Source organism: Tachypleus tridentatus, chromosome 3 (assembly GCF_004210375.1).
Source record: "Tachypleus tridentatus isolate NWPU-2018 chromosome 3, ASM421037v1, whole genome shotgun sequence".
NCBI classification, from domain to species: Eukaryota; Metazoa; Arthropoda; class Merostomata; order Xiphosura; family Limulidae; genus Tachypleus; species Tachypleus tridentatus.
In genome coordinates, this window is record NC_134827.1 from 31,790,802 (window position 1) to 31,814,832 (window position 24,031).

A 24,031-nucleotide genomic window follows, 5' to 3' on the forward strand; every position below is an offset into this window, starting at 1 on the left:
TAAAAAAAAAACAGAGTGAAAAAAAACATTATCTCGATCAGGATTCAGGCCAACTGCGGCTCGTATAATATAAGCGTCATACGGATTCAGAGCTTGGATATGAGATATTACGAAATAAAGCCAACACCAAATTCCAGTGAATGATGAAATGAAGTTAGGGCAAAATTAAATGCACGTGGGTATTTCTTTGAAGGTTTTGTTGTTGTTGTTGTTTAAGGTGATTTGGACAACGCCATTTTTAATCAAGGACATAAAAAGAAGAAATTATTGTCTGGGCTTTGTACGAATTAGCTTATAAAGTAAGCAAGAGACGTTTGAGAGGAATTTGTCATTACATGTGTTGAGTGTGTATAGGCTTCACACGAATCCATTATGTTGTGAAATACTGAATGAATTATTGAGATCCAATTTAATCCTAGAGCTCACTTTAGAATAAGATTATGTCATCCGTAAAAACGTGTTTAATTTACGTGGTATTGTTAAGAAATATTAAGTTTTTATTTTTGATTTTATTGTTTTCAAACAGGTGTCTGAAATGGTTAATGCATAAACAGGCCCGGCATGGCCAAGCGTGTTAAGGCGTGCGACTCGTAATCTGAGGGTCGCGGGTTTGCATTCACGTCGCGCCAAACATGCTCGCCCTTTCAGCCGTGGGGGCGTTATAATGTGACGGTCAATCCCACTATTCGTTGGTAAAAGAGTAGTCCAAGAGTTGGCGGTGGGTGGTGATGACTAGCTGCCTTCCCTCTGGTCTTACACTGCTAAATTAGGGACGGCTAGCACAGATAGCCCTCGAGTAGCTTTGTGCAAAATTCAAAAACAAACAAACAAAACAAACTAATGCATAAATAATTCTCCATGATGACGAGAAACGAACTTGAAGTAAAAATGTAACTCAAGACGACTGGTTGTTAACCTGAAGATGACCTAAGAAACGTTGTTCTTTACTTGATTTTAATATCCACACCAGCTGTCTTGAGATACATAAATATATTCATGGAAATTATACGTACTAGTTTGAGAGCAGTAAGTATCATGAGTTTTACACTTGTAAGGAATCTTTCATTAAATATTTTACTCTATAACTTGTGACATCTTGTTGATGAATCAGGTTTCGCGAACGTGTGTTTTTAACATATATTTAGATGAGAAACAGATAATAAAAATAATCCTAAACATCGTGTTATTTTTTTATTGTCGGCCAGACTTGGATAAGCTAACAATGGGAAACAGTACGAAGGGTAACAATTTGATAAGCTAACAATGGGAAACAGTACGAAGGGTAACAATTTGATAAGCTAACAATGGGAAACAGTACAAAGGGTAACAATTTGAGTAAAAGGTTGACTTCAAATTGAATTATTTGGCTAATAGTTTTCGTTTGATGGTTAGAACAATTCTATCTGAAGTTTAGGTGTGAAATAGCTGGGAAGATGAAGGTTTCGATTTCCTTGGCTTTGTCGAAACCTAACTGAATATGGAGAAACCAATCATCTTATACAGAATGCAAAAAAAATCATATACAAATACAGATGTTATTAAACAACAGTTTGGAAATAAGAGACTGTAAATAATTGTGTTGATTTGTATCTGATTCATATAACCCAAGTGGGTATTTTATATGTGTTTAAACGCAGATAAGGATTTTAGGCTTTACCTACAAAAATATTGAATACAAGACCAAATAGGTTATAATTACATATTATAGGTCACTGGTTAGACCACAATTAGAATATTATGTTCAGTCTTGGGCTTCTTACCATAATGAAGACTTTGAATTATTGGAACGTGTTCAGAGGAAGGTTCCTAGAATGGTACTTAGAATAGAGGGATTGTCATAAGAGGAGAGGTTGAAATCTCTCAAATTATTTTCTCTTTAAAGAAGAGTTAGGGGAATTTGATTGAGGCTTTTGTAAAGGGAATTGTTAGTGTTGATGTATCATTTTTTCAAAACAGTTAAACTTGTAGGACTAGGGAACGCAAGTATAATTTTTGGTAAGGTAGAAATCCTCTTCAGCTAAGACAGGATAGCTAGCTGCTTTTGAAATGGATTAGCTTCAGATGTTTTAAAGGTAATAAATTATGAGTCTAAGAAAATCCTTGATAAGTATTTGAATAATAAGGGCTGCTCCAAGATTTTTTCTACTTAATGTGGTTTAGAGAAGAAATAACCGAGTTGGACCAGAAGGTCCCATGTTCATCCAGAATGTTATGTTATCAAAGGGGAATAATTATTTTCACGAAATTGACAAAATGAACGGAAAAAATACCAATATTTCTGTGTCCACCTATGATACTGAGCTTGCTTCTTTGTTTGCTTTGTTTGTTTTGGAATTTCGCACAAAGCTACTCGAGGGCTATCTGCGATAGTTGTCCCTAATGTAGCAGTGCAACCCTAGAGGGAAGGCAGCGAGTTAACACCACTCACTGCCAAATATTCGGCTACTATTTTACCAACAAACAATAGAATAGACCATTACATTATAACGTCCCCACGGCTAGAATGGCGTACATGTTTGGCGGGATACGGATTCGAACTCGCGACCCTCATATTACGAGTCGGACGTCCTAACCGCCTTGCCATGACAATTAGCATGAGCGGTAGAACTATTGATAATTTTGTACTCACCTATGAAAGTTAGCATGAGCGGTAGAACTATTGATAATTCTGTACTCACCTATGACAGTTAGCATGAGCGGTAGAACTATTAATAATTATGTACTCACCTATGAGAGTTAGCATGAGCGGTAGAACTATTGATAATTATGTACTCACCTATGACAGTTAGCATGAGCGGTAGAACTATTGATAATTCTGTAGTCACCTATGACAGTAAGCATGAGCAGTAGATCTATTGACAATTATGTACTCACCTATGACAGTTAGCATGAGCGGTGGAACTATTGATAATTTTGTACTCACTTATGACAGTTAGCATGAGCGGTAGAACTATTGATAATTCTGTAGTCACCTATGACAGTTAGCATGAGCGGTAGAACTATTGATAATTCGGTACTCACCTATGACAGTTAGCATGAGCGGTAGATCTATTGATAATTCTGTACTCACCTATGACAGTTAGCATGAGCAGTAGATCTATTAATAATTATGTACTCACTTATGACAGTTAGCATGAGCGGTAGAACTATTGATAATTCTGTACTCACCTATGACAGTTAGCATGAGCGGTAGATCTATTGATAATTCTGTACTCACCTATGACAGTTAGCATGAGCAGTAGATCTATTAATAATTATGTACTCACTTATGACAGTTAGCATGAGCGGTAGAACTATTGATAATTCTGTACTCACCTATGACAGTTAGCATGAGCAGTAGAACTATTGATAATTATGTACTCACATATGACAGTTAGCATGAGCGGTAGAACTATTGATAATTCTATACTCATCTATGACAGTGACCATGAACGGTAGAACTATTGATAATTCTGTACTCACCTGTGACAGTTAGCATGAGCGGTAGATCTATTGATAATTCTGTACTCATCTATGACAGTTAGCATGAGCAGTAGATCTATTAATAATTATGTACTCACTTATGACAGTTAGCATGAGCGGTAGAACTATTGATAATTCTGTACTCACCTATGACAGTTAGCATGAGCAGTAGAACTATTGATAATTATGTACTCACTTATGACAATTAGCATGAGCGGTAGAACTATTGATAATTCTGTACTCACTTATGACAGTTAGCATGAGCGGTAGAACTATTGATAATTCTGTTCTCACCTATGACAGTTAGCATGAGCAGTAGAACTATTGATAATTATGTACTCACTTATGACAGTTAGCATGAGCGGTAGAACTATTGATAATTCTGTACTCACCTGTGACAGCATGAGCGGTAGAAATATTGATAATTATGTACTCACCAATGACAGTTAGCATGAGCAGTAGAACTATTGATAATTATGTACTCACTTATGACAGTTAGCATGAGCGGTAGAACTATTGATAATTCTGTACTCACTTGTGACAGTTAGCATGAGCGGTAGAACTATTGATAATTCTGTTCTCACCTATGACAGTTAGCATGAGCAGTAGAACTATTGATAATTATGCACTCACTTATGACAGTTAGCATGAGCGGTAGAACTATTGATAATTCTGTACTCACCTGTGACAGTTAGCATGAGCAGTAGAACTATTGATAATTATGTACTCACTTATGACAATTAGCATGAGCGGTAGAACTATTGATAATTCTGTACTCACCTATGACAGTTAGCATGAGCGGTAGAACTATTGATAATTCTGTACTTACCTGTGACAGTTACCATGAGCGGTAGAACTATTGATAATTCTGTACTCACCTGTGACAGTTAGCATGAGCGGTAGAACTATTGATAATTCTGTACTCACCTATGACAGTTAGCATGAGCGGTGGAACTATTGATAATTCTGTAGTCACCTATGACAGTTAGCATGAGCGGTAGAACTATTGATAATTCTGTACTCACTTGTGACAGTTAGCATGAGCGGTAGAACTATTGATAATTCTGTACTCATCTATGACAGTTAGCATGAGCAGTAGATCTATTAATAATTATGTACTCACTTATGACAGTTAGCATGAGCGGTAGAACTATTGATAATTCTGTACTCACCTATGACAGTTAGCATGAGCAGTAGAACTATTGATAATTATGTACTCACTTATGACAATTAGCATGAGCGGTAGAACTATTCATAATTCTGTACTCACTTATGACAGTTAGCATGAGCGGTAGAACTATTGATAATTCTGTTCTCACCTATGACAGTTAGCATGAGCAGTAGAACTATTGATAATTATGTACTCACTTATGACAGTTAGCATGAGCGGTAGAACTATTGATAATTCTGTACTCACCTGTGACAGCATGAGCGGTAGAAATATTGATAATTATGTACTCACCAATGACAGTTAGCATGAGCAGTAGAACTATTGATAATTATGTACTCACTTATGACAGTTAGCATGAGCGGTAGAACTATTGATAATTCTGTACTCACTTGTGACAGTTAGCATGAGCGGTAGAACTATTGATAATTCTGTTCTCACCTATGACAGTTAGCATGAGCAGTAGAACTATTGATAATTATGCACTCACTTATGACAGTTAGCATGAGCGGTAGAACTATTGATAATTCTGTACTCACCTGTGACAGTTAGCATGAGCGGTGGAACTATTGATAATTCTGTACTCACCTATGACAGTTAGCATGAGCGGTAAAACTATTGATAATTCTGTACTCACCTATGACAGTTAGCATGAGCGGTAGATCTATTGATAATTCTGTACTCACCTATGACAGTTAGCATGAGCAGTAGATCTATTAATAATTATGTACTGACTTATGACAGTTAGCATGAGCAGTAGAACTATTGATAATTCTGTACTCACCTATGACAGTTAGCATGAGCAGTAGAACTATTGATAATTATGTACTCACTTATGACAGTTAGCATGAGCGGTAGAACTATTGATAATTCTGTACTCACTTATGACAGTTACCATGAACGGTAGAACTATTGATAATTCTGTACTCACCTGTGACAGTTAGCATGAGCGGTAGAACTATTGATAATTCTGTACTCACCTGTGACAGCATGAGCGGTAGAAATATTGATAATTATGTACTCACCAATGACAGTTAGCATGAGCAGTAGAACTATTGATAATTCTGTACTCGCCAATGACAGTTAGCATGAGCTGTGGAACTATTGATAATTTTGTACTCACCTCTGACAGTTAGCATGAGCGGTAGAACTATTGATAATTCTGTACTCACCTGTGACAGTTAGCATGAGCGGTGGAACTATTGATAATTCTGTACTCACCTATGACAGTTAGCATGAGCGGTAAAACTATTGATAATTCTGTACTCACTTGTGACAGTTAGCATGAGCGGTAGAACTATTGATAATTCTGTTCTCACCTATGACAGTTAGCATGAGCAGTAGAACTATTGATAATTATGCACTCACTTATGACAGTTAGCATGAGCGGTAGAACTATTGATAATTCTGTACTCACCTGTGACAGTTAGCATGAGCAGTAGAACTATTGATAATTATGTACTCCCTTATGACAATTAGCATGAGCGGTAGAACTATTGATAATTCTGTACTCACTTATGACAGTTAGCATGAGCGGTAGAACTATTGATAATTCTGTTCTCACCTATGACAGTTAGCATGAGCAGTAGAACTATTGATAATTATGTACTCACTTATGACAGCATGAGCGGTAGAACTATTGATAATTCTGTACTCACCTGTGACAGCATGAGCGGTAGAAATATTGATAATTATGTACTCACCAATGACAGTTAGCATGAGCAGTAGAACTATTGATAATTATGTACTCACTTATGACAGTTAGCATGAGCGGTAGAACTATTGATAATTCTGTACTCACTTGTGACAGTTAGCATGAGCGGTAGAACTATTGATAATTCTGTTCTCACCTATGACAGTTAGCATGAGCAGTAGAACTATTGATAATTATGCACTCACTTATGACAGTTAGCATAAGCGGTAGAACTATTGATAATTCTGTACTCACCTGTGACAGTTAGCATGAGCGGTGGAACTATTGATAATTCTGTACTCACCTATGACAGTTAGCATGAGCGGTAAAACTATTGATAATTCTGTACTCACCTATGACAGTTAGCATGAGCGGTAGATCTATTGATAATTCTGTACTCACCTATGACAGTTAGCATGAGCAGTAGATCTATTAATAATTATGTACTGACTTATGACAGTTAGCATGAGCAGTAGAACTATTGATAATTCTGTACTCACCTATGACAGTTAGCATGAGCAGTAGAACTATTGATAATTATGTACTCACTTATGACAGTTAGCATGAGCGGTAGAACTATTGATAATTCTGTACTCACTTATGACAGTTACCATGAACGGTAGAACTATTGATAATTCTGTACTCACCTGTGACAGTTAGCATGAGCGGTAGAACTATTGATAATTCTGTACTCACCTGTGACAGCATTACCGGTAGAAATATTGATAATTATGTACTCACCAATGACAGTTAGCATGAGCAGTAGAACTATTGATAATTATGTACTCACTTATGACAGTTAGCATGAGCGGTAGAACTATTGATAATTCTGTACTCACTTGTGACAGTTAGCATGAGCGGTAGAACTATTGATAATTCTGTACTCATCTATGACAGTTAGCATGAGCAGTAGATCTATTAATAATTATGTACTCACTTATGACAGTTAGCATGAGCGGTAGAACTATTGATAATTCTGTACTCACCTATGACAGTTAGCATGAGCGGTGGAACTATTGATAATTCTGTACTCACCTATGACAGTTAGCATGAGCGGTAAAACTATTGATAATTCTGTACTCACCTATGACAGTTAGCATGAGCGGTAGATCTATTGATAATTCTGTACTCACCTATGACAGTTAGCATGAGCAGTAGATCTATTAATAATTATGTACTGACTTATGACAGTTAGCATGAGCAGTAGAACTATTGATAATTCTGTACTCACCTATGACAGTTAGCATGAGCAGTAGAACTATTGATAATTATGTACTCACTTATGACAGTTAGCATGAGCGGTAGAACTATTGATAATTCTGTACTCACTTATGACAGTTACCATGAACGGTAGAACTATTGATAATTCTGTACTCACCTGTGACAGTTAGCATGAGCGGTAGAACTATTGATAATTCTGTACTCACCTGTGACAGCATGAGCGGTAGAAATATTGATAATTATGTACTCACCAATGACAGTTAGCATGAGCAGTAGAACTATTGATAATTCTGTACTCGCCAATGACAGTTAGCATGAGCGGTGGAACTATTGATAATTTTGTACTCACCTCTGACAGTTAGCATGAGCGGTAGAACTATTGATAATTCTGTACTCACCTGTGACAGTTAGCATGAGCGGTGGAACTATTGATAATTCTGTACTCACCTATGACAGTTAGCATGAGCGGTAAAACTATTGATAATTCTGTACTCACCTATGACAGTTAGCATGAGCGGTAGATCTATTGATAATTCTGTACTCACCTATGACAGTTAGCATGAGCAGTAGAACTATTGATAATTCTGTACTTACCTATGACAGTTAGCATGAGCGGTAAAACTATTGATAATTCTGTACTCACCTATGACAGTTAGCATGAGCGGTAGATCTATTGATAATTCTGTACTCACCTATGACAGTTAGCATGAGCGGTAAAACTATTGATAATTCTGTACTCACCTATGACAGTTAGCATGAGCAGTAGATCTATTAATAATTATGTACTCACTTATGACAGTTAGCATGAGCGGTAGAACTATTGATAATTCTGTACTCACCTATGACAGTTAGCATGAGCAGTAGAACTATTGATAATTATGTATTCACTTATGACAGTTAGCATGAGCGGTAGAACTATTGATAATTCTGTACTTACCTGTGACAGTTACCATGAGCGGTAGAACTATTGATAATTCTGTACTCACCTGTGACAGTTAGCATGAGCGGTAGAACTATTGATAATTCTGTACTCACCTATGACAGTTAGCATGAGCGGTGGAACTATTGATAATTCTGTACTCACCTGTGACTGTTAGCATGAGCGGTGGAACTATTGATAATTCTGTCCTCACTTATGACAGTTAGCACGAGCGGTATAACTATTGATAATTCTGTACTCATCTATGACAGTTAGCATGAGCAGTAGATCTATTAATAATTATGTACTGACTTATGACAGTTAGCATGAGCAGTAGAACTATTGATAATTCTGTACTCACCTATGACAGTTAGCATGAGCAGTAGAACTATTGATAATTATGTACTCACTTATGACAGTTAGCATGAGCGCTAGAACTATTGATAATTCTGTACTCACCTATGACAGTTAGCATGAGCGGTAGAACTATTGATAACTCTGTACTTACCTGTGACAGTTACCATGAGCGGTAGAACTATTGATAATTCTGTACTCACCTATGACAGTTAGCATGAGCAGTAGATCTATTAATAATTATGTACTCACTTATGACAGTTAGCATGAGCGGTAGAACTATTGATAATTCTGTACTCACTTATGACAGTTAGCATGAGCGCTAGAACTATTGATAATTCTGTACTCACCTATGACAGTTAGCATGAGCAGTAGAACTATTGATAATTATGTACTCACTTATGACAGTTAGCATGAGCGCTAGAACTATTGATAATTCTGTACTCACCTATGACAGTTAGCATGAGCAGTAGATCTATTAATAATTATGTACTCACTTATGACAGTTAGCATGAGCGGTAGAACTATTGATAATTCTGTACTCACTTATGACAGTTAGCATGAGCGCTAGAACTATTGATAATTCTCTACTCACCTATGACAGTTAGCATGAGCAGTAGAACTATTGATAATTATGTACTCACTTATGACAGTTAGCATGAGCGCTAGAACTATTGATAATTCTGTACTCACCTATGACAGTTAGCATGAGCGGTAGAACTATTGATAATTCTGTACTTACCTGTGACAGTTACCATGAGCGGTAGATCTATTGATAATTCTGTACTCACCTATGACAGTTAGCATGAGCAGTAGATCTATTAATAATTATGTACTCACTTATGACAGTTAGCATGAGCGGTAGAACTATTGATAATTCTGTACTCACCTATGACAGTTAGCATGAACGGTAGAACTATTGATAATTCTGTACTCACCTGTGACAGTTAGCATGAGCGGTAGAACTATTGATAATTCTGTACTCACTTATGACAGTTAGCATGAGCGGTAGAACTATTGATAATTCTGTACTCACCTATGACAGTTAGCATGAGCGGTAGAACTATTGATAATTCTGTACTCATCTATGACAGTTAGCATGAGCGGTAGAACTATTGATAATTCTGTACTCACCTATGACAGTTAGCATGAGCGGTAGAACTATTGATAATTCTGTACTCACCTATGACAGTTAGCATGAGCGGTAGAACTATTGATAATTCTGTACTCACCTATGACAGTTAGCATGAGCGGTAGAACTATTGATAATTCTGTACTCACCTATGACAGTTAGCACGAGCGGTAGAACTATTGATAATTCTGTATTCATCTATGACAGTTAGCATGAGCGGTAGATCTATTGATAATTCTGTACTTACCTATGACAGTTAGCATGAGCGGTGGAACTATTGATAATTCTGTACTCACTTATGACAGTTAGCATGAGCGGTAGAACTATTGATAATTCTGTACTCATCTATGACAGTTAGCATGAGCGGTAGAACTATTGATAATTCTGTACTCACCTATGACAGTTAGCATGAGCGGTAGAACTATTGATAATTCTGTACTCATCTATGACAGTTAGCATGAGCGGTGGAACTATTGATAATTCTGTCCTCACTTATGACAGTTAGCATGAGCGGTAGAACTATTGATAATTCTGTACTCATCTATGACAGTTAGCATGAGCGGTAGAACTATTGATAATTCTGTACTTACCTATGACAGTTAGCATGAACGGTAGAACTATTGATAATTCTGTACTTACCTATGACAGTTACCATGAGCGGTAGAACTATTGATAATTCTGTACTCACCTGTGACAGTTAGCATGAACGGTGGAACTATTGATAATTCTGTACTCACCTATGACAGTTAGCATGAGCGGTAGAACTATTGATAATTCTGTACTCACCTATGACAGTTAGCATGAGCGGTAGAACTATTGATAATTCTGTACTTACCTGTGACAGTTACCATGAGCGGTAGAACTATTGATAATTCTGTACTCACCTGTGACAGTTAGCATGAGCGGTAGAACTATTGATAATTCTGTACTCACCTATGACAGTTAGCATGAGCGGTGGAACTATTGATAATTCTGTAGTCACCTATGACAGTTAGCATGAGCGGTAGAACTATTGATAATTCTGTAGTCACCTATGACAGTTAGCATGAGCGGTAGAACTATTGATAATTCTGTACTTACCTATGACAGTTAGCATGAGCGGTAGAACTATTGATAATTCTGTACTCAACTATGAGAGTTAGCATGAGCGGTAGAACTATTGATAATTCTGTAGTCACCTATGACAGTTAGCATGAGCGGTAGAACTATTGATAATTCTGTACTTACCTATGACAGTTAGCATGAGCGGTAGAACTATTGATAATTCTGTACTTACCTATGACAGTTAGCATGAGCGGTAGAACTATTGATAATTCTGTACTTACCTATGACAGTTAGCATGAGCAGTAGAACTATTGACAATTCTGTACTTACCTATGACAGTTAGCATTGTTTCAACAACACTTTTCCCCTGACTGTTGTTTGTCACACAGTGGTATTGTCCCTCATCTTCAACTTGAACGCCCTCTAACAACAACGTCCCTTCTACTTGCTGAACTCGTGACTGAGAGGTCATCAGCACCCATTCCGAGTTTTTCACATGAAACCAGCTATATGTTGGAGGCGGTTGTCCTTGTCCAGCGCAGGGAAGGACAGCGGTCTCTCCAACATTCGCAGTCACTTGTGGTTTACTGTCCGTTATGGTAGGAGATATTCCTTCATTTGGTTCTAAAAATGAACACAAAAACAATAGTTTTTCTACAACAAAGTAATCTGTAGTTTCGTGTGTCTGAAATAAAACACATTACAACTGTAGGAAATATTCGAGTGATATGCACGTGGTACTTTCAGGTAAAATCGATTTCACTACTAGTATCAGATGGGCAAACCAATTAATAATAGTAGATTGGATCATAAATTAGGATAGTTTTCTATGCTTGATAACTTGATTCTGTTTCTTTAAATGTGATATAATGAGGATAAAATAAATTAACAAACTCTTTATTGTCACGAATAGGAAGAATAGTGTGCACATGCGCAGAAATAGGAACAATAATATGTGCACATGCGCAGAAACAGAAAGAATAGTGTGCACATGCGCAGATGTAATCACACTCGATTCTACTGGAGTGTGCTTAATTTTACAGCTTTCTTTTGGATTGAAATTGCATATACACTTTAAATATACCCTTTAAATATACCCCTTTTTGCACATTTGAGTCCTTAACCATTTACTTTAATGTCCAGTGAAAATAGGCTTAGCTAAACTAAAATTACTTTAAAAGTATGAAAAATAATAGATTTTTCTATTTAATTGTCTTAAATTTGCCCCCCACTCTTATAGCGGTAAGTCTACGGATTTACAACACTAAAATCAGGAGTTCGATTCCCCTCGGTGAACTCAGCAGATAGCCCGATGTGGCTTTGTTACATGAAAACCCACACACACGCCTTCAATTAAATCATGTATCCATAGCAACGCGAAAATCCGAAACAGTTGTTTTCCTTTTTTTCAAACACTTTTAGCCAGTTTGTCTGTAATTCCTCATGGTTATCAAAAGGCTTCATTCTTGCTACCTCCCTTTGAAGTACTGGAATTTTCCAATAACCTTTCATTCGCGAGTCAAATACAAATCGTATGTGTTGAACAGAGAAAGTGTTTTGAGTCATTGCTGTTGTCTAACTTGTCTGCAGAAGTGTTTATTTCCTTGGAATATTTGAGGACGTACAGAAAGAATGAGGATGTACAGAAGGAATGAGGATGTACAGAAAGAATGGTTCTCATCAGTGAACGAAGAAGTCTCATGGTAACAGATTTGCAAGAGACAAACAATTGAGTGAACGTAAGACTGGTAAGCAAGCTTACTAACCACTTGAGTTACCAGAAACTGTGGTACTTCTTATGCAGATACCAGCTCTGACATTTGAAATTTTGAGCAACATTCCAACTGATAAAAAGGTCAAAACCTAGTAACAATACGCAAAAAGTACATGTTACCTTAACCCTTGCAGAACTAAAACGCGACGTATTTCCCTACACGGTCTCCTAGTACAAATTGGTTCAAGAAAACGTGCCTGAATTCATTTGGTTTCAGTATCCAATCGACAGCGTCATCTCGTGACCTTTGTTCTCTCACAGCATTGATTGCCTGTATTGTTCAGGCTTCGTCAATTCGGCCACCAAAGAGTATTACATTACCAATCCTTTCAACATGGTTGATATATATTACTGCAACATCCTCTAGGGCAGAATAGATATTATCTACGATACAGAACAAAGAAACAAAGCCAAGGTGACTACAACGATTCTCTATACAACGCGCTGTTCCTAATAAGCTCGGAAACTAAATAAACGAAGAACTTTTAACTTTTCTATATCACCAAAACAGGCAGAAAACACGTGTTGCTTATCATGGTCGTATGTAATTAAAGTATGAGGAATTGGAATAGCTCAGAAGGAAAATGAAAGACTTCCACGGGAACCAATTTGATTCTTAAAACGAATACGTTGCTACTTTTACGATTGTGGAATGGAAGGACGTTGTCTATCGACCAGTGGAGCGAATTTGTGATTTTGTGCTTATTTGCTTATTGAGTTATAAGAGACAAAGGAAGAAATGTGACTTCATGAGAAATCCACACGATTTCAACGGCTTCGACACTAAGCCATGTACGTCATCACGGTCAAAAAACACAACTTTATATCAAGTGTTTTTTCTGTGAACGAAAACAAATCGAAAGTTTTTACTGTTAGTAAGATTACGTAACCCGAATACAAATGTTTAAGACCGAGACGTTACTCTGACACGTTGAACCTTTCATCTTAAATTATATTTAACACTGGCCTTGTTCTTCTGTCGTGTATTATTTTATACATAATGGAACACTGTCATTTTAAAGTTTCAGCTATAACCAACAGTTGGGATCTACGGCCATTAGGTATGGTGGCTTACAATTTTAGTAGATTAGAAGAGGTAAACTCACGATTCTACATCAGAAAATGTTACAGCAAAAGCTATAAAACTTAGATAAGTTTATACGTACACTTTAAAGCACCGTGTGTGTGCTTTCTTATAACAAAGCTACATTCGGCTATCTGCTGAGCCCTCCGAAGGGAATCGAACCTCTGAATTTAGCATTATAAATCCGTAGGCATACCACTGTACTAGCGGAAGGCTTTGAAGCGCTCTTCAGCCAATTAGTGTAAACCAAAGACAAACGTCAAGCACTCAGTACACGTGCGTAAACAGCGTGAAATTTTTTTTCTTCCATTTTTTAAGGATCTGTTATGTACGAGAAAACTTCGTTAATATGCATAAAAGGTCAGGATACAAATTTTCAGCGTTTAACTGCTGCTCGGGAAAGGTCAAGCCTCATAAGATGAGTTCATGAGCAAATAAAACTAGATCGTGATATTAGATAAACGTGTGTGTAAGACCACAACAGCCACGCTCAAGAACATGTACAGTAAAACAAATATAAATCTGATAACAAAGTTTCACAGAAGAGAGAGTATGTCATACGTCTGACTGTGTGATAAGTGTAACTGTATCATACGTTTAACTCTACCTTAACTTTTAGTGTCATAAATTTAGCTGTTTAACTGTGTCATAAGTTTAACTGTCGTACGTTTTACAGTATAATAATTTCAACTGTGTCATTAGCGTATTTGTATCACATGTTTAACTTTTTCACTGCACCTTAAGTTTTATAATGCTATAAGTGTTACTGTATCATAAGTTTAACTATTTAAGTGTGCCATAAGTTTAACAGCGTGATAAGTTTAATTCTTTAACCGTGCCTCATGCTTAACAGTGTGATAAGTGTAACTGTATTGTACACTTAAATGTTTAACTGTGCCTTAAATTTAACTGTAACACAAATTTAACCGTACCACAAGTACAACTGTATTATAAGTTTAACTACGTCATAATTTTAACTGTACAAGTATAACACACCAACGCTGTTAATACATTCCAAATGAATTGTTTTATAAGTTGAACTATATCATTAGTCATATTTTGTCATAACTTTGACAGTATCATATGTTTAATTGTAACATACGTTTAACTGTGCCATAAATTTTACTCTGTCATACGTTTTCTGTGCTATAACTTTAATTATAAAAATATAACACACCGAATACTGGTAATACATTCCACACAAACTGTGTCGTAAGTTTAGCTGTGTGAGAAGCAAACCAACTTTAATATTACATTCCAGACACTTCTAAAGAATCTTTCATCACGCATGAAAAATTTTTATTTTTTATCCAAATTATACTTTAATTTCCAGTGAGAGTTTGGTAACCAAGTGTACCAAAAGAATCGATTGTAAGTTGAACTAGGACTTTGAGAGACGACCAAAGGAACATTTACAAATATGGAAGTAGGGTTAGGACGACCTATAACAAACGAGCAAAGAAACAACTACAGGTCTTTCGTTTTTGTTGTTTTACAAGCATCCATCCCACTTTATTTGTAAAGGAACTAAATAAAGATTATTAAAAATCGATATGTGGATTGAATTCAAACACAAAGGGACACAGATGCTGCAATTAGTGTTCCTAGCAGACCGTTTACTTTCACGTGAACACAAAATATCATCTTTTAACATAATTGAAAGTTATGTTTTAGCTTTAAAAGTAATGACAAGGATCTAAACATCTTTCCAGCTCCAACTGTAATGATATATAGAAAAATCCTATTTGGTAAAGCCCTAAACGTCCATTCCAGCTCCAACTGTATGATATATGGAAAAATCCTATTTGGTAAAGCCCTAAACGTCCACGTTAGCCATGAGAAATTTCAATGATATCTGAAAACAACACGGAGAGATACGACGTTGGCTTAAGTATGTAATGGAATATTTTGTTCTCCATCTATCAACTGATATGGATCAAATGACTTGTATGATATAATACAAATGATAAAGACATTTTTATGTCATGACTGTGACTACGTATGGCTACCAATACACCCAGATATCTCTTTCTTTGCTGACATTACAACATCGCGACAGTAGTGAGGTTGTAGACATATATATATATATACCTTTACTGTTGCTGGTTGATGGTATTATATATCAGAGAAGTAGCAACATTAACGTGGCAGTCTGAAAGAGGATGTCTCTTCCTTTACCACCAATGATGACATCACATCATAGAATGGGGGTAGAAATAACAAAACGAGAAGACAGTAAGAAAGATGTCTCTCACTTTGTTGAAAAATGATCATTTTAAACCAAAATGGAGATCGAAGTAGCGCCAGTGAAGTTCCAAACTCAGAGAAATAAAAGGAGGAAAAAGTGCTTGATTGGTGAAAACTTTGGAACAGTTTCTGACACACACGTACATATTTGCACCCCCATACATACATATTTGCACCCCACACACACACACCCATTTGCACCTCCACACACATATTTGCACACCCCACATACATATATTTGCACCACACACACATATATTTGCACCCCACACACACCAAAACCTAGTCTTGCGAAAAACGTCTAAAGTGACTGATTTGTTTAGAACAGTGGATATTCCTTAAACGAACGTCTTACTACCGTGTGTTTGTTCGTTAATAATTAAGCACAAAGATAAACAATGGGCTATCTGGGCTACGCTCACCAGGGGTATTGAAATCTGGTTTTTAGCGGTATAACTCCACAGACTGAGGGGTTACTATTGTGTTTTCTGACAAACTGTTTCAGCAAGATAGATCAACCAGTGGGGCGACTCTTCCGTAAACCGTCCTGTTGTACTTAAAACCACATTAGTTAAGGGCATATAGCAAAGATGTCTGAGGGGCATTCTAATATACGTGACTCCTTTCTTCAAAATAAAGACGCGAAGTATACAGATTTTAAACTTGCCTGTAACGTCGTAGCACCATTACAGCTCGGCTATACCAGCAGTGGACACAGCTCAGGTATTCAACTTTGTGCTTAAAAACGAACAAATAAAGCCTACAACATACACAGCACATTGGGTGAGTTACCTGATAAAACACAACTCAAAGCAAGACTTCTAAGTTTCTCTGTCAACCTTACGTAGTATCAATACTGTCTGAAATAAGGTGAGGACAAATGATACAGAAGACAGCTGACATGAATGTAATGTTAAACAAAGTAAATTACATTAATACAGAAGACAGCTGACATGAATGTAATGTTAAACAAAGTAGTTTACATTAATACAGAAGATAGCTGACATGAATGTAATGTTAAACAAAGTAATTTACATTAACACAGAAGACAGCTGACATGAATGTAATGTTAAACAATGTAGTTTACATTAATACAGAAGACAGCTGACATGAATGTAATGTTAAACAATGTAGTGTACGGTTAGTTTCCCGTTAACTCGTCCAGTTTTACACGAATAAGCTTTTGAAAATACTTCAGCGTTAGCACAAACGTTTTCCAAAAATTAACAATCGGCAAACTGAGACCCAACATCACAGGATAGTGGGTCACATTTGCACTTTCAACCATAAAAAATATGATGGGCACATGTGTGAATGTAACTGATGCTCTCCTACGTTATGTGGATGTTTCTGTCTTATGATAACAAAAGTACATAACGAGCTATCGAACCCCGTATTTTAGTGTTATAAGTCCTGAATACCCAGAGGACTACAAAGATATCGAAGATTACAGTTTGGGGAGTAATAATGTTTGTTCGATACGTTTTTACTTTCACCGAAAGTACAATAAGTTACTTTTGTTGTTTTTCTGTCCTAGATATTTCAGTTTAAAATCCAAGTCTTTATCAACATATTTAAACTAGTTACGTATTTTTAATCGTAATTTTTTTCTTTCTTCCATTTCATTTTTTATTTGAAAATATACTTTTTTTTTAGTCTTTAATTACTCACCACTTTTTTTCAAATTACGATATTTTATTTAAAATGGAAGGTGGAAAATTATTAGTTTTTATACGGACACTCACAGTGTCAGATTATACCTGTACGTAATTGTAAGATGGTCCGTCTTATCTATTTACTGTCTAGGCAGGTGGTTAAGGCGCTTGATTCGTAATCTGAGGGTCACGTGTTCGAATCCCCGTCGCACCAAACTTACTCGCTCTTTCAGCTGTGGGGGCTTTATAATGTCACAGTCAATCCCACTATTCGTTGGTAAAAAGAGTAGCCCAAGTGTTGGTGGTGAATGGTGATGACTAGCTGCCTTCCTTCTAGTCTTACACTGCTAAATTAGGGATGGCTAACGCAGATAGCACTCGTGTACCCTTGGGCAAACAAAAAGCAAGCAAACCATATCGTTTACGATCCTTCTTATTAAATTCAGTACGGACTTTAATTCTATCTCTTTATTCAAATTTTTCTATTTGTGTAGGTACGTCCAAACATAATATTTGAGTAAATAAGGCCGTCTGATTTTATATCCGTGGCATCACGGATACCGAGTTTATGTGTTTTTGTACACTATAATGGAAATAGTTCCATCAGGGTTTCTCTTCACATCTAAAAGATGAGAACATTTATTTTACACTATTTCAAATGCGAATGGAATTGTCACGGACGTGTCAACACTGTCAACAGAGTTATACTAATCAGTACTACCATGTGTCACCCACGTAATCTCCACGTATATGCAGTTCATCCAGACTTTGTCTATATACAGGTCACAAAGGCGTGATAGAAGAAAGAAACTCAAAGATAACAATAACTTTGGAAAATAAATTTTGAACAAGTAGCCAAATAAAACTGATAACGTCCGTCATTTCTACAGGTGATAATGAAAGTTTAATTAACCATTTTGAAAGCAATTAATAACTTTTTTATACTGGGATTTCCAAAAAGGAAGGAAGACGTTCTTGTGAATTGATACTTAGGTACTGGTTGTGCGAAGTTGTTTGTTATTAATTTTCTCAGCAAATACAACTTCTATATTTAACCTATTAATACTCGTAATGCCGTACAGTTCTTAGCAATGTACTTCGCACGATACTGTGTAGAAGTCTCTAAGTTAGAAACAATTGTTCTGAAATGTGATTCCAAAACTAAACAAATGGCTGACTAGTATGCCACGTAGATTTTGTGCTCAATGTAAAGTTTATATTAAAGTTGGTGATAAAGCCCTTCATTGCTTTGGTGAGTGTCAAAAATGGTATCATTTAAGATGTAAGAACTTAACTGAACAGGATTTGGAATATTTAAATGAAATTGGGAAAAGTTATGAATGTGATTTTTGTATGAGAAAAAGAAAGTTAAGCCTAAATAGTGAAACTCCATTAAGAAGGACTGTGTCCATTTCGTTAGAGGGGGAGACAGTTAATCTTGTTGAGAATAGTGAGCTTGATTTAAATATGGGGGGAGGCAGATATGAAGTGGCTTAAGACAAAAGTTACTGAAATTTTGTCAAGACTTGATGACTTTCACTTAATTAAAGTAAAGGTCGAAGAATTAGTGACTTCCTTTCAATATTATTCAGAGAAGGTAGAAACTATGAGTGAGGATATCACAACTTTGAGAGCTGAAGTTAAGGAGTGTAAACAGGAAAATAAAACATTAAAGCATGAAAATGAAGAATTGTGGAAGGAGATGGCAAGTTTTCGGAGGAAGATGTGTGAAGCGGAACAATATTCTTATAACTATAATGTTTTGATTGGAGGTATTCCAGAGAAGCCTGATGAGAATTTGCAAGAAGTTGTTCAGAAGATTACAACTACTTTTGGGGTTGACTGTGCTCCTACAGATATTGACACTGTTCATCGTATAGGAAAGAAAACAACTGAAAATAAGAGTCCGAGACAGATTGTTGTTAAGTTTTGTCGTAAGCAAATTAAATTTGATCTGCTTAAACTTAAGAAAACTAAATTTCGCTCTCTTAATACTAATGATATTAAGGTCTGTAATGAATCTTATCCAGTTTATGTTAACGAACATCTCTCCCATATTATCGTGATATTTTCATGCAAGCAAAACGAAAACAGAAAGATCTTGGCTATAAATTTCTTTGGGTATCGAATGGTAATATTCTTATTAGGAAATCAGAAACTACTCAGCCCATTGTTTTACGTTGCTTGATTGATCTTAATCATTTATAAATACTGCAATGGCTGATGATTTTGATGATATTGTTGGTGTTACACCAACTTTGTCTCTCTTTCTGATTTACCAAATGTTTTTCTGTTGGTCATTTAAATTTAATACATGTTAACATTCGAAGTCTTACTCAAAATTTTGACCAATTTCTTGTTTTTTTTACAATCAAGCGTTGTTAAATTTCATATAATAGCTTTTTCTGAAACTTGGTTTGTTGAGGATGGATTTGTTTCCTTTTCGATTCCAGGTTACTCCTTTTATTCTTCATCTTCTGGTCTAAATAAGGCTAGTGGAGTGGCAGTTTTGTTAAATTTGAGATACTGACTATGATAAAAGAAGTGCAGTACATTAAGTCTGATGCTTTAATTTTATTTTGTATGATTCAAAATAAGAAATTTAATCTCTTTGTTGTTTATCGATCTCCTAGATTGCCTGTATTGAAATTTTATTGATGAGCTTTCATTAGAATTGAATTTATACAAATATGATATTAATATACTTGTTGGTGATTTTAATATAGATGTTTTGGCATTTGATGATGTTTGTTATAAAAATGCATATTTTAAGTTTTTGTCTGAGAACAATCTTCGTATTATTATTTCTTCTCCTACACGGATAACCAATGTTACTAATTCTTGTATTGATCATTTTTAATTAGTGGAAATACTATTAAAATTGTTATTCTTATATTGTTGAGAGTTTTTGACCGATCATTTTCCAATTATTTTATGTATAGACATTTTATCGGATCTAGAACATGTCTCAAATGTTCAAAAGATTAAGTTTAATGAATTGAGTTCTTGTTTGAATTTTTTCAGATTGGTCCTGTGTTATGAATTGTTCTGATGTTAATGTTGCTTATGATAATTTTGCTGAAGTGTTAACTGATTGTATTCAAAGTTGTACTACTACTGTTTCTGTGTCACGAAAGTTTAGAAAAATTAAGCCATGGATTACCAGTGAATTGGTTTTGTTAATGATTAAAAGAGATAAGTTAAAAAAGAAAGTACATCAATTTCCTGATGATATTTATCTAAAGATTAGATTTAAGTGTTTAAGGAATTATGTTGTTAGCTTGACCCGTAAGACTAAATGGACTTATTATCATAACCTGTTTAAGAATGCTAAAACTATTAAACAGAATTGGAATATTGTTAACTCTATTATTGATGTTAAAAAAAATAAGAAATTTTGTAATTTTGGTACTACTGATCTATCTGATTTGAATTATTTTTTTGTTAATGTTGCTAAATCTACTTGCTCCAATCCTAAATTTTGTTCTCAGGGCATGCCTCCTGCTCCTTCTTCTTCTTGTTACCTATATCCTGTTACTGTATCTGAAACTATGAATAATATTTTCTCCTTATCAAATTCTGCTTCTAATGGTGTAGATGGTGTTTCGGTTAAGATTTTGAAAGCTAATGCTAATCTTTTTGCACCAATTTTGACTTTTTTAATTAATTTATCTTTTACTCAAGGGAAGTTTCCTAATGCTTTAAAGTTATCAATGGTCATTCCTATTTATAAATCTGGTAATATTTCTGATTTTACGAATTATAGACCTATTTCCTTATTAATACATTTCTCTAAACTATTTGAAAAATCTATGAAGATTAGAATTTTATCATTTCTTGATAGACATTCAGTTTTGTCTCCTTCTCAATTTGGCTTTCGGCCTGGGCTTGGAACGGAGGTTGCTGTTGCTAAACTTGTGGGAAGTATTACAGAAGCTTTGGATTCTGATCTTCATCCAATTGCTGTTTTTCTTGACTTAGCCAAAGCTTTTGATTCTGTTAATCATAAAATATTGTTAAATAAATTATCTTATTATGGTTTTAGAGGCATTGTTTTTGATTGGTTTTTTCTTACTTTCACAATAGAAAGCAATCAGTTTGTATCCATAATAATTATAGTGATTGGCTTACAATTAATGTTGGAGTACCACAAGGTTCTGTTCTGGGCCCTTTATTATTTCTCATTTATATAAATGATATTCTTTACCAACAGTTTTTGAGATATCCAAGCCTATGCCGATGATATTGCTGTTGTTTATAGTAGCCAAATCTAATTAATGAAGCCATTATTTCTAGTGATCTTAATAAAATTAAAAATTGGCTTTTCTGCAATGACTTATCCTTAAATATATCTAAATCTTTTCTTCTTCAGTTTAACCTTTATGGTGTCATTCCAGCTTTTCCTTCTATTTTTTATCATTCTAGTGATTGTTATACTTACCCTAATTGTAAGTGTCCCAAATTGACTCAAGTTTCCTCTGTTAAATATTTAGGAATTATTTTAGATCGAAAATTAAATTGGCAATTTCATATTAATTCTTTAGTTAATAAATTAAAATATAGTTCTATGCTAATTTTGAACTTAGTCATTGTGCTTCTTATCATATTTTGTTAAGTGTATATTATGCTCTCTTTCAATCTTTCTTACAATATTGTATTTCAATTTGGGGTGGCACATATAAGACTTTTTTTAATTCCTATTCACAAGTTGCAAAAAAAGTGTTTTCTCTCTTATTTTTACTCATAGGCTTGATACCGATTTCAGTAAATTTAACTCCCCTCTTTCATATGATAAACTTTATTTATATTTTTTAGCTTTATCTACATTGCATGTTTCTTTTAATAGGCCTTTTAAAGTCACTTCATATTTTACACAACTTCAATCTTTTTTTCCAATTAATGTACCCACACCACGTAAAACAGTTACACTTCATCAATATCTTTATTTGGCACCTCGTATTCATAATTTTATTCCTTATAGTATAAGATCTTCTATTAATCGTGTTAATCAAAAGAAATACTTAAAACAATGGATCTTAAATACTGATGATAATATTCTGGGAACTTTATATTGATTTTGTAAGTTTTGATTTTACATTATTATGTGTTTAACCATCACAGGACGAGTTAACTCTTTGTTGATGGTTTTATATTGATATTTGATTTTTTGTGTCTAATTTATTGCTTAATAAATTTATTATTATTATTATTTATGAGTTTTAGACAAGACGTAAAATAGAAGGCACAGCAGGTCTCATTCAGAATAAAAGGACAGCCTTCATAAACTAAACTTAGAGTGAGTGTTTCTGATTAAACACAAAGCTACACAATGGGCTGACTGTGGTCTGCCCATCATAGATATTAAAACCCAGTTTCTGGCAGTGTGAATCCACTGGAAGGCTGAACGCAAAGTTTTAGTCATTGCTATCTAATTACAAATGGGAATTTTCCCACATTATACTGTAAAAATGTATCTTTGCTAATTCGACTTCGGTTTTAGGGTTAGCTTAAAAAGTTATCTTAGGGTGAAAAGTTTATTATTAGGTCAAGTTGTTGTCCACGAAGATTTGTTTGTTTTGAAAATCGCGCAAAGCTACTCAAGAGTTATCTGCACTAACCCTCCCTAATTTAGCAGTTTAAGGGAAGGCAAGCTAGTTATCACCACCCACCACCAACTCTTGGCTACCATTTTACCAACGAACAGTGGGAGTGATCGTAACTTTATAACGCCTCCACTGCTGAAAGGACTGGTGTGTTTGGTGTGACGGGGATTCGAATTCGCGACCCTCAGATCACGAGTCGAGTGCTTTAACCACCTGGCCATGCCGGGCCCTTTACGATATGTCCAAAGTGATTGAATAATGTTCATATTAAGGTTACACAGTGAGTTATCTGTTTTCTACCTGCCGAAGGAAATCAACTTTTAGTAATACAACACTGTAACTTGCACGAGGAAAGATAGTGAAAATGTACTAGTTAATGTTATCCCGTGAATATTGCATGGTATGAAAAGGATATGTTAATTAAAACTGCGGACAATGGACAAAACTTAACATATGGTTAGTCCCCAGCTGGTACAGCGATAAGTCTACGAATTTACAAAGCTAAAATCAAAGGCTCTATTCCACTCCCTCGGTGGACTCAGCAGATAACCCGATGTGTCTTTACCATAAGAAAACACAAACACACACAACTTCGGTCTTATTGACGTGAATGAGGACACTTGTTTGTAGGCACGATTCTAATATGTTCCGTTTTAAACGTGACGAATATTTATA

At 35.4% G+C, this 24,031-nt stretch overlaps 1 protein-coding gene across 1 annotated transcript in view; it reads right to left on the minus strand.

The window, feature by feature from the left end:
* LOC143245782 (cell adhesion molecule Dscam1-like) overlaps positions 1-24,031 on the minus strand; it is a 100,417-nt gene that overhangs the window by 72,790 nt on the left and 3,596 nt on the right. Inside the window, exon 2 of the mRNA XM_076492036.1 lies at positions 11,324-11,617. Within this exon, the coding sequence (XP_076348151.1) occupies positions 11,324-11,617 (294 nt within the window). The remainder of the gene's footprint in view (positions 1-11,323; positions 11,618-24,031) is intronic.